Source organism: Nicotiana attenuata, unplaced genomic scaffold (genome assembly GCF_001879085.1).
Source record: "Nicotiana attenuata strain UT unplaced genomic scaffold, NIATTr2, whole genome shotgun sequence".
NCBI classification, from domain to species: domain Eukaryota; kingdom Viridiplantae; phylum Streptophyta; class Magnoliopsida; order Solanales; family Solanaceae; genus Nicotiana; species Nicotiana attenuata.
In genome coordinates, this window is record NW_017670878.1 from 202257 (window position 1) to 215612 (window position 13356).

Sequence of the window (13356 nt, forward strand, 5' to 3'; positions counted from 1 at the left end):
AAAGAAAAAGAAAAGGCAATAATTCCAGGTCCCTCAGCCCACTCTTTCATCTTCATCTTTTTAGCATAGGATTCAATCATAGTTTTCTCTTTGGAATAGCATCTGAAAACTATACATAGGTTATAGGAAAAAGTCACAATTTACTACTCTACTATACAAAATATCTTAAGTTTATCATCCGTTATATTCTTGAACCGAGGGTCTATCAAAAACAGCCTATCTACCACATCAGGGTAGGGGTAAGGTCTGCGTACATACTACCCTCCGCTTACTCCATTTTGTGGGATTTTACTGGATCGTCGTCGTCGTTGTTATTGTGGTTATCATCTATTATATTTTAGGGCAATTCATATTCTTGCCATTAGCCAATCACCTCGTATTTGATGTTCTTGACTTTAACGGAGTTCTAGCGTGGATTAGGTGGTTCAACATGTCAAATTAACTCAGGAAAATGGTCCAAATTTACACTCTACTTTTGACTATGGGTCTAAAGTTAACCTTTGTTATACTTCAGGTCGTAACTTTGTTAGGCTCGAGTACAAATACGAGACGTTTTGCTAACAATAAGGGTATATAAGTTCTTATAACGGAGCGTAAAATTAAGATATATTTAGGATAGAAAAGAGGTACACTTTTTTACCCTTTTGCTTTAGGTATATACAAATATCTTACTTTCTCACTTGTCTTTTGACAAGATTCCCATAAACATAAGTTGTCTGATAATCAATCAACCTCAAAAGGTTGTCATCAAAGGTGGTGAGCACTGATCAGATAAGCCTAACTTACCTTTCAGTTATTACCTTGTCATGTAATGAAAACCAATAGTGCAACTGTTTATTGGGGCAATTTTACTGAAACATAACTTCACTAGATATTTCTCAATCTCTATTTTCTTGAGTTTTCAAAATCTCATTGGGGATGGAAGGTAAAAGTCATTCTTGAATTTAGTCAAGAAATAGTTGATTTTCTGATATAAATTTGGAAAGTACTATGTGCTCTACACAGAGTCTATCGGAAACAACCTCTCTTCCTTCCTAAGGTAGGGTAAGATCTACGTATACATTACCCTTCCCAGACTCCACGTGTGCGATTTCACTAGATTTGTTGTTGTTGTTGTTTTGTGCTCTGCACAATTAGGGGTAATTTCTTTAGATATTTTTTTTATTACTAGTTTTAGGGTACGCGCTTTACGCGTGTATCCTATATTTATGAATATACAATTTTGAAGAAAAAAAAAATCTCTCTATCTATCTTACATATCTATATGATATGTTTGAGCTGTAAAAGAACTTAAAAAGGTAATCAGCCTCATATAAGTTCTCGAATGCCTTATTATTGTTGTTTTCTCGTAGTTTTTCTGCCGTTGAGTTNTTATCGCTTCAAATTTGCACTTCACCAATTCGATATAATCGATTTTGCTCTATCTCCAATTTCATTTTTGCCAATGTTTTGTTGTAGAAATAAAATTTTGTACCATATGAGTTTTATCAACTTGAATAATAAGTTTTCATATACGGATAGTTTTAAAAAGAAGTAAATTGATTTTTTTTATAATTTAATTATTTTTAAAAAAATTTATGTTTATTCAAATTCTTAGTATTAACTCATCCAAAATTTTAAATATTTAAATGTAATTATAATTTAATCCAATAAAAATATATTCTCAAAGGATAAAATATCCATCTAATATTTTACTTTGAGCCGTTGTATATGCAGAATCGTTAGTGTTATTGACGCTTATCAACCAAGTCTCCCTATCACTCGTTAAACGCTGAAATATTTTTATTATAAATTCAAGATTATTAATGATAATAAATTTCTCATGTAACTTTAGAGTTATGTTAGTTAATACTCTTTTTGGACAAATCTTCGTATTCCTTATTTTTTTTCTCTAGTTTGGGAAGGGTACACTTTCAAAAACATTAAGGTTTAACCTTTTTATCACTACAATTAGGGAATGGACTAATTTCATCACCAAACAATAATAAAGAACATTCATAAGCATTATGAAATTAGAAGAGAAAGAGAAAAATTGAGTAGCTGGTATAATTGGGGCAACTTGGTAAGTAGCACATTTTAAAAACATTTATAAAGCTCAAAAAATTGGGCTAGAGATTATATATATTTTGAGTTATATTAGGAATTTTTACCTAGGTGAAATGACGAATGCCCGGTAGACTTGAACCTTGTTCCTACATGCCTGATCAATTCAATCATTAATCAAAATATTTTAAAATTTTAAACTCTTACATATTAGGAAAATAACCTAAATAACAATTTAGTCCAACGTGAAAGCAATATTTAAAAGGTAAAATGGCGAACGACATATATCCAAACAATAAGTTTTTACTTATTCTTTGTTGACTTTGTCGTTTTTGGTTTTCTTGTTCGTCATTCTATTCAAATTCATTTATCTCATTTGAACTGATGATATAATAATTTTGATTGAATGTTTTAACCAAAGCAGAAGACAATATATCTTAATATTCTCGGTCATTATTTGATTCAAAGAAAAACTATTACAACGACTGCGGCTTAGTTTGGTGATATTCAATATTCACAATTTTATTAGATCTTGATAATTAAGGATTTGAATTTAAAATTTTGTTTTTCTTCTTTGGTATGAGTTTGAATGAAGATTTATTTTACGCAATATTAATATGAAACTAATTTATATAATTTAAAATTTTATTCAATTTTGAATTCCTAAATATTAGAACTTCCTTCAAATAATTCAAATAATTAAAGATTAATAGCATAAATTTTGCTAATTTTGAAGTTTTAATATTAAAAATATAATTAAATGATACTAATTATTATCTAACATAAAATATAATTTACGTGTTATCCATCATTAATGATTAAATAATTTATATTTAAAAATTACAAATTTATAAGTTAGATTAAACTCGTTGTGCACATAAAAAAAATTGAATTAACACTACTCACATGATCCAAAAAAGTAATCAACAAAAAAATAGATTTCAAAATATATGAATGAACTGTACGTGTTAGGGGTGGGCATAGTTTCGGCAAACTCGAAATCCAAACCGAAATCTAAATCTTTTGGATTTTTAGTTTGGATTTTCGGATTACGGATTGGATTTTGGATTTAAGTTTTTAAAATTTTGGATTTCGGATTGGATAGTGGCTTTGGTACTTCGAATTTTTGGATATCCGAAAATCCGAAATTTTTATACTTTATATTTAGTCTATTATCCATATGCCAGTAGAAAATAAGTTTGATACCCTACCCATTAGAAATTATCTCATATATTCACTATTAATTACTAAGTTACTGTCAGAATAATTTTTATTTTGAATATGGTTTTACTATTGCTACTTCTTATCAGGCTATTAATGTCTTTGTTGTATTTTCTTGACAATAATTTCATTACTTGAATATTTTATTTGGATGATTCCGGTGAGAATGAGTAACTTTTCAGGTAATTTAACATGAGTACTTCATTTGGATATTCATTTTTGTAAAAAGAAGAAACATCTCAACTTGTAAGTTCAAAACCGAAAATCCAAAATATCCAAACCGATTAATCCGAATCCGAATTTAAAAAATCCGATCCAATCGGAACTTATTTGGATTGGATTTGGATTGTCATTTCTTCAATCCGAAAATCGAAAATCCAAACCGAAAGTTTAAATTCAATCCGAACTACCCGAGCGTCCACCCCTAGTACGTGTTCAATCCTACAAAATTAAAATGAAGACAAAAAATTGCAAAACTCGTTACAATTCCAAACGTATTTAAAACTTGTAAACATGAAAGGATCAATTTGAGGAAAATAGCTACACCATTTAAATAAGGAAAAAATATTTATAAGTAAAATTTTACTCAATTTAGATTCCTAAATATTATGAGTTTCTATATAGCTTAAATTAAGAATGATTTAATAAATAAATTTGCTTACTTTAAAGTCCAAAATATTAGGTAAATGATTAAACTACAATGACAATTTTGTCCAATTTAAAGTCTATTTTTAAAGGGTAAAAAAGGCGAACGATATTTCGCTAAGGGCCTTCGTGCTTTTAATATAGTGTAGATAGATAGATATAAATATAAATAAATAATTGGAAACAATTTGATTACCTCTTGAAAAAGACATTTCTCTTTTGTTTAACTTAGACTTAGGTTTTAAGAATTGAAGACAATTTGATTATTTCCTAAATAGTATTTTTTTTTCTCATTTATTTATCGTAAGATTTTAGGAATGTATTTTTCACTTTCTTTTATTTATGTTACAAAATTTAGGAATGTTATATTTTTCTTTTTAACACTTACATCAATTATTTTTACTCTTCATATGTTTATGTAGTTACAATTAGTTTATTTCTTTGTTATTTAAATTAGGAATTGCTAAACACTTTGAAAATAATTTTGTTACTTCTTGAAAAATGTTGTCTTTTTTTATTTGCGTTGTGATGCTTTTTTATTTTCCCTAAAAAATTATTTTGACTTTTTTGACAACAAAAAAAAGGAATAGGACTTTCAAAGAAATAAATTTTGCAATAAATTTTTATAGGAGAATCCTTTGGTGCGTTTAGACGTCATAAAGAGGAAAGTTTTCAAAATTTCTTTTTTTAGTTTTATTTGGTAAGCAATGTCTTCGGGAAAAAATTCTCACTATCAAAGTAGATAAGTTTCCTTCTAAAGGATTTGAAGGAATTATAGGCGGAAAATCAAAGTACTAAATATTAGGCAAGTAATTACACGACTATTCCAAAATATTAGGAAATTAATTTAATAATTATTTCTAAATATTATAAATATAATAAAATGACTATTTTGTCTAGTGTGAACTTCATTTTTAAAGGGTAAAAAAGGCGAACGACATTTCGCTAAGGGTCTTCGTGCTTTTAATATAATATATAGATAGTTTTGATGTCTAGACAACTTGGACGTGCCTCGACTATTCCATCGAGTACTTGTTTTCTACCATCGGTACAGGTACCAAATAACTCTCTTACCAAGATTTAGACGGATGAAAGCAAATCCTTAGTGATAATTCTTTTATATAATCTAAACATTTGGAATTTATTCTGTTTGACATCCACAAAATGAGTGGTTCTTCCACATACTATACTCAAAGTGTTGCACATAAATGAGCTTTTTCTTATATGGAAATAAATAACAATATAGTACAAGTGGCCCCTAAAACATGTATTTATTCATATGCACCTATCACTGCAGGTTGATTCCAAAAAGGGGTCCCATCCATAAACTTGGAAATGATATATCACATTTGCACTCTCATCCACCTAAGTCAAGGTATATTCTCAAAAAAATAAATCAATTAACTAGGCTTTAATACTAAATTAGATGGAGTATGTAACCTTTTTACTCTATTCATGTTAATTTGAGAACATTTACCACATCTGAACTACTTTTACGTTGGCCGTTAACTTACTGCAATACAACAACAACATATCCAATGTAATCCTACATAGTAGTGTCTTGACGCAGACCTTACCTCTGCCTTTGCGGAGGTAGAGAGGCTGTCAACTTACTGCAATACTCTTCTTTATGTTGGCTCGGAGTTGACTTTGCTTTTCCAATAACCGTGTCGGTGGAGGTAACATGTATTAAATGGAATAGTTAAGGTACGCGAAAATTAACCCTAACTATACCATTATTCAAAATGAAAAAAAGAAAAAGCTAATAGTCTAGGAGATTGTCCTTTAAGTCAGCCAAAGAACAAAAAAAAAAAAAAACATCTCAATTTAATCATGTGCTCATAAAGTGATTCAGCTTTTCAAATGAAGACAAGTTTACCAATTGTTAGAAGACTTGTATATGAAGAGAAAACATGCATTAGTGCAAGATCTTGTTTCCTGGTCAGGGTGAGCACTAGCCGCTGATGACGGGGTGATCACTTAGATTAACTAATTTAAATAACAAAATCATTGTTAAGAAATTTCTTCGGTATGCTCTACTATGTCAAACCTACTGGCTCTCCTTTTTCTTGATATCATGGTGCCTGAATCAATTTGTGTACATCTCGATTATTTCTTTTAATATCTGCTACTTTACAATACAAGTTTTGCCGAGCATCTATTATCTCCATCACACAAGTATCGAGTAACTGTATCTACCAAAGCTTACGCGGACAAACAGGAAGAAATCATTGAAGGTCTAGTTTCTCATGATTTTCATGCACATTTTGATTATTTCACTGGGTATCGGTTACTTCTACCAACACAAGTTTCATCGAGTATCTAGTACCTCTGCCGTAGAAGTACCAAATATTTCCATATAGTGGTGGCAAAATGGTTAAAAAAATAGTTATACACTCATAGTATCCACTAAAAAATGGGTTGGTTTATGAACTTTTTAAAAAAGGATCAAATATGGATAAAACCACATTATCCATTTAGAAAACAGATAATCAATGAATAACTAATGAGTTTAACTTTTACATTTGCATAACCTCAAATTGGTGGTTCCTCCAGTTTGGGAGACTAGAAATTCTCCTAAAAGTGTGATCATATTCAAGAAGTCGTGGATAATATGGATATCCATATTATCCGCCGGTTAACACATTTTTTATCCATATTAAACATGAGTCGGGTCGGATAATTTATCCGTTTATACATTACCCATCTCAACCCGACCCCATATCCGACCCGACACGTCCGTTTGTCACCCCTACCCGCTTTATTGGTTGTTAAGCTAACTCCCTTGGATGTAACCTACTTGCTCTTTCTTTATGTCTCCATTTACTAGTTTTTAATTTGTAACTTATCCTTTTCCAAAAACTTTACAAGATGCAGCTTCACTTCATGTGGGCATTTTCTTGGAATAAAGTCATGCTAATGTTTGTGGGATGGAGAAGAATCTCATTATTTCCCTCTCTCTCAAAGTGGGCATTGAGGTCATCTTCAAATTACACCATTAAATCAGATTCTCAAGATTTCCCATAAAGCAAAAGAAATCAAAGAAAATAAACTTATCTACTATAAAGTAGCCTGGCTTTGGAAAAAATTCTTAGCAATCAACATATAATGACTATTTTATGATAGATGTTCTGGTGGAAAGCCAACACAATTGTCTTAAAGCAATCAGCACAAAAATTTGAACCAAATGTCCAAATCACAACCCACAAAATGGTTAGTCTTGCTTTTGGAAGCCATGGCAGTTTAGATAGGGCAAAAGGGCATCAACAAAAAGAAAAAAAATTACTGTTTCTCAACTTCCTTCAGTACCAACAGGCAACTTGGGCTCATAAACAAAGTTCAAAAAGTGTCCCATTACAGCAGCAACAACACACTAGTGGGGTCTGGGGAAGGTAGAGTGTACCCAGACCATAGCCGTACCCCGGAAGAGTAGAGAGGTTGTTTCCGAGAGATCGGTTGACAGGGGACAGGGGAAGAAAAAGAGGAGAGTAGACTACACTAATCCGCCTTCTCATGTTAAAAATGTGGCGGACAAAATTATCCGGTACCTATACTGGTGCGAGGTAGTAGATGCCCTGTGAAATTAATCGAGGAGCATACAAGTTGACCTCGGCACCATGGTTAAAACACAAGTGGTTTTAAATTCTATAATAAAGAGAAATGGTAATCTGACTTGACAACCAAAGAGACTAGAAAAGTAAAAACCCAAGGATCATCTTTATGCAGGACAATCAAGTGCTCAATAATGCTCTACTATTATATAGCCAAATTGGAGGATGCTAAAGTAGAATTTAATGGCAACTTTCAGTAATATAAACAAATATTACAAATTGATACTGCTTTACTCTGAAAAGGACTGTAATACTCAAACATCCGAGAGGCGCGATGAGGAAAACCTGCCTCCTCCATGTTATCGTCTTTTGAAGCTGAACAAATACAAGTTAAACTAACTAATTAAACTAGTATTTCCTTTTCCTGATCTTGAAAGTGGACGACCGGATAACATCATCATCAGCCACCATTGTTGCCTCAAGGGCTGCAATGGACTCAGGTTTGGTAAAATAAGTGAACAAAAGGTAGATCCCGTCCAAATATGTATTTGTCTCTCCAGCTTTATTTTTTTTCCTAATGCTGTATGCAAGTGGAATAACCCCTCGATTGAAGACCTCCACATACATACCACCACCAGCAACCAGCAACTGCCCAACAGAAAGAAAAGCAAAACAACATTGGAGAACTTATGAAAATACTTGGTCTAAAGACCTAATAGTTGCATCATCATTCATCAAATAGCCAGTATTGTGTGCAACTGAAATTGAAGGGAGATAGTGTCGGAACTTGATGCAACTCCATAACACAGTTGCAATGAATCTATAACGCAAACAATTACATGAAAATTACTTATTCCATGACCAGTTGAAGCATTAACACTGCAATAAGAATATACATATTGTTTCTAGCTTCAGGTGAAATCCGAGAGATAACACAGTACAGATTTCTCAAGATAACAAAGATCATACTCAGGAACTTGTCAGTTAAATTAGAAGACATAATTCTATGGTTAGCTTTTCTTTAGTATGTCTAATCAGTTAATGGCTCAGGAAGGGCATGAAAGTGAGCAACCAGAGACTCGGAGATACTGAACCGGGTTAAAATTAATAACATAAAAGGAATAAAATACTATTGTTAGATAGAAATGGAACAACAACAAAAAAGTGAACAAAGAGCTACTTTGAGTTCAAAGTGCAAAAAAGGTTTAAAGTCCGCAATAGTTTGTGCATGTAGAGACAGTGAGTTGTATAGGTAATGGAGACTTGGAGCGCTAACAATTCATAGCTTTTCCATTGGAAACATAGTGGTTAAAGGTTGGAGATACAGTGGTTAAAGAAAATCATCCCTCCCTCTGTAACTGCTTTGCTTCTCCGTCTGTTCTTCTTTTTCTTTATTTTTTTAACTCAGCCACATAAAAATCTTAATTACCCAATCAACGATTAAACTAAGGCGAAACATAAAGATTCACCGCTACTAGCTAAAAATCATAGAAAATCACAAACTAGTCGCATATGTTGAAGGTAACAATAATTACGTTAAACCACTGAATGCTACTGGTAAGAGGTAGAGTACTAAGAACATTATAAGAAAAGGGGAGAGTACTAAGAAAACCTTTTTTCTAGGCATGCTTGACTTACTGCAGGCCACAGTGATTAGCAAGGGGCGGATGTAACGTTGCGGCAACGGGTTCATCTAAACCGAGTACTTTCAACGCGAAGCATAAATTTGTGTGTAAAATCCAGTAAAATTTCAAGAAATAGTAGATATGAAACCATAAATATAAACATACAACGGGTTCAATTCTAAGAACCTTAAAGGATGAACCTATAAAGTTTAAATCCTGGATTCGCCTCTGAATGAAAGTATAGCACAATATCTAGCGGCTACAAAGAAACTTAGAGCCATCCACCTAAATCAAGTTATGTGTCTGTGCACACAAATATCTTATATCTATTTGGACGCAAGCAACTGATGGAACAAAAAAATAAGATTAAAAGGGAAGTCATTCCATGGGAAAAATAATAATGAAAATGTAGCAGAAGCCAAGAAATAATTTTCTTTGTTACTCGGATCATATCTATGCCAGCTTAAGTTATGGTGAAATATAAAATTATGCACCGCAATTCTAAGAGTTTTATTGGATTAACAGCTCAGATTTTCCAAAGAATGGTTATTAGACGGAGGATAGGAAGTGTATTCTCTAATACTCCTGTGCTTAAATTATCAATTGCAAAGCTCAAAACTTCTTTTGCTTTCATGCTTCCACCCTTTCATAAAGAAAAATAAAATAGCAGATTTACTAGCCAAGAGAAATAAGAACTGAAGAAAGTAGTGAGCGAGATCTCGAGTCACATTACACTCTTTACGTGGCTACATTTTCACCATAACTAGTCTTTTCATTGTGAACGCAAACCAATTATCAACTAATTTTCTTCCTGCATTCCTTTTCCCTAGCCATCTTCCTATTCCAAATGAGTAGAAATTATCTTCATTTGAATCATTTCTTAATTCATACGGAAACCAGCTGAAGCGTATCAAATGACAAAATAGGCAGCTTAACTTCAAAATACTTACTCCCTCTGTCCTAATGTGTGGCACCCTTCACTTCTTATTCATTAACTTCAACAAACATATCAAGAAACAATTTTTCATCATTTGGATACGAAGAGAAGTGCAACTTATAATAATTCTCGTGCAGTTTTCGACATCCAGATTTTAATGGGGTATTATCACTTTTAGCCCGCGTCAGAAATTATTCACATTTGGTAGCCGAAAAAGTGGATAAAATTTGTATAATTTTTGTATATAACATATAGAATGTACATATATACTAAAAATATACAAAAACTATATATTTTTACGGTTATTATTTTGAGAGCGGCTATACAGTGTCATTTTCCCAATTTTAATTATAGGAAAATGAATTAGCCTAGCTCATTTTTATCTCAAAAAGTCAGTCAACAAATTGACTGTAAATAAGCATAAACTGCAAATAAATTGTGACAGATGCAGTATTAGATTCAAAAGATAAATGTTTAGCACTCTGAACTTCTAGGACTCTCACGCTCAAATAGTAAAAAATCAGCAATTGCAGACTCAGAATTTACCACCTTGAGCTTAGTCTTGCAAGTTACAAACGAAAATAAACTAGGAGATATAGCAATTAATTCCCCTGTCCCAATTTATATGAACACTCTTTCCTTTTTAGTCTGTCCAAAAGTAACATTTTATATCTAGAAAAAATCTAACTTTAACTTCTCCCTTTTCGATCAAATATTCTCACATAAATTGGGGACGGAGGGAGTATAAAAAATTGCATAAATTCAGAAATCATACCTCTTCGTATTTCTGGGTAAGAGCAAGTCTCTCATCTTCAGACATGTCGGGTCTCAAAACCGCCATAGTTTCATAAGGGCGTAACCCAGGAGGACACTGTGGCTCCTCTTTATCTTCAACGGCTGAAATCCCAGACCAAGGTGTAGTTGTTGGTGGCTCGTCATCTCCTCCTCCGAATCCACCTTCGAAGAAAGATCCCGAAAATTCTAGAGTCTGCGCCTTAACTATTGGGCCAGAGGCCTTATAAGTTTTAGTAAAAGGGTGTGTGAGTGAGAGAATTGAAGGTTTAGAAGAGGAGAATGTGGAGGTGAGAGATGGGAATATTGATGATAAAGAAGAAGACGCCATTGTTGTTTGTTGTTGAGAGATAAAGTGGATAAGGAGGGAAAATTTATTCCCAATTCCAACATTGGTAAAACTGTACAAGATAAAATTTATTGCTTTCCTTTAACGATAACGTTACTTTGCTTCTTATTTACAAAATTTAACCTCTGTACAATTTGTCGTTTTTGACTAGCGAAATATTATTATAAAGAATATATAATATAAATTAATTTTAAATTGTTACAGTAAAACCTATATCTATATCTATTAATATTATTATAAAAGCATGAATAAAATGTTGGATTACAAAAATAATATTTTAATATTAAGTATAATAACTCATAATAAAAGGAAATAATCGGAAATTATAGACATTAGGCTTGTAATCCTATTACTTTTAGGATATACTTCTTAAAAATTGCTATTACTATTTAATTTTTTTTAAAAAAAACGTATTATATTGTCCAAATCTATTTAAAAACAGGAGAGCTCATATATGATTATAAAAGAACGAATATAATATTGATAAATCAAAATAGCTCTAAAATATTAAACAGAAGAACTCATAAGGAAATGGCATAGCTGTAATAACTTATTTTTTTGGACTACATAACTTCTCTGTTAATTTTTTTAATATATAAGATTTTAAAATTAATACAATCTTGTCTATTGAACTCTTATTAAAAATATGTAGGAAGGTTTAATAAAATCAATTTCATAAGAATCCTCCATATTGATAATACATTACCACTCTATAATATTCAATACCCAAAAAATTAATGATAAACGGACTGCATAAAGTGTTGAAATTGAGAAAACATTCCCAGGATAATATATTATTATATTATATTTGAACTGCTTTCCTACTCAAATAATATTTATTTTATTATTAATTTTTCGTGTAATATAGAAAAATATACCCAATTATTTAGAACAACTAAGAAATTTTTTAAGAATATAAATGTGTGAGAAAAGAAAGACAAAGGTTGGTAAAAGCCAATACCATTATTAATTTTGCAAACATAAATATCTAAAAGTGGAATGTTATCGATCTTTTTACTCTTTAAAAATAAAATTTATGGTGGATAAAATTATAATCACGGTTAAATATTTAAAAAATGAGATGAACTAATAGTAAGAATCTAAATCAATTAAAAATAAATTATATTTTATGTTAAAACCAAATAATCAAATCTTTCCATTAATTATTCAGCAAGAGAATCCAATTAAATTATTTTTTAAATTCATCATATGAGTAAAATTATTTTTCAATTAAAAAAATTCTTAAGATACATAAATTTATTCCATAAAAAGAGTGTTACAGATTTTAAGAAATAGATCACAAAGTAAAAAAGATTAGTAATGTTAAGAATGCTATACAAGTGTATGAGAAAGCACAATCAAAGCTAAATCCTGAACAAGAATAAGCTTTCAAGACTATATTATAAAAAATCGACTTTGGTATAGCGGGATTATCCTTTGTATATGCCTCCGGCGGAATTAAAAAAATATTTTTATGTCATGCACTACTTGCAAATATCCAATCAAGGGGCATGATATTGTTAGCAATAAGAACAAGTGGTGTACCAATAACGATTTTATTATGAGGTCGTACAACCCACTTTAGATTTGATTTACTTCTTCAAATAACTGAAATAACCATCATAAATATATCAAATCAGAGCAATAGTGCTAAATTTATAAGGAAATCAAAAGTGATAATATGGCATGAATCGCTTTTGGATAAGCGTCAAACGATCGAAACAATCGCCTAGAGTTTTAGAGATATGTTGGATATCGATGAACCGTTTGCTGGAAAAGTAATAGTTTGGGAAGTGATTTCTGTCAAGTACGATTAGTAGTTCCAAAATTGACCAAAGCAGAAACTATAAAAGCTAGCTTGTCAAAATTATACTTATGACCTCAAATGAAAAATATTCAAATACAAGAAGTGTAAAAGTAAGAACAGATCCAACATTCAGTGACTTCTTGCCTCGCGTCGAAAACGAATAAGAGCATCCAGTAAAAGATGATTTGGTTCAGAACACTTGGTTATCAACCCCAATGGTAATAGTAGTGCATTTAATAAGGAAAATATATATTTTCATCATTCGATTAAAATACAATTTGTGCAAATTACATGGTAGAAATTAAGGAGCTATCTTAGCTAGCAAATTAAAACGAATATATTGATCTACTAAATAAAATGTTGATTGCTAAGTTTTATGGTAAAAA

The 13356-nt window shown here is 31.2% G+C and overlaps 1 protein-coding gene across 1 annotated transcript; it reads right to left on the bottom strand.

Moving 5' to 3' along the window:
* Window positions 1–7640: 7640 nt before the first annotated feature.
* Window positions 7641–11214, bottom strand: LOC109244148 (30S ribosomal protein S6 alpha, chloroplastic-like). Its single transcript, XM_019411186.1, has 2 exons — window positions 10798–11214; window positions 7641–8108 (listed from the first exon to the last, which is right to left on the bottom strand). Exons 1-2 carry the CDS (start codon window positions 11143–11145, stop codon window positions 7869–7871), a joined length of 588 nt encoding a protein of 195 aa, XP_019266731.1. The 5' UTR covers window positions 11146–11214; the 3' UTR covers window positions 7641–7868.
* Between the last annotated feature and the right edge of the window lie 2142 nt (window positions 11215–13356).

Bases quoted from the DNA above. Each gene is read 5' to 3' on its own strand.
- LOC109244148 (XM_019411186.1), bottom strand. From the start codon at position 11,145: ATGGCGTCTTCTTCTTTATCATCAATATTCCCATCTCTCACCTCCACA. The intron at 8,109-10,797 runs GTATGATTTCTG...TCTGTTGGGCAG, and splicing joins TTACCCAGAAATACGAAGAG to TTGCTGGTTGCTGGTGGTGG.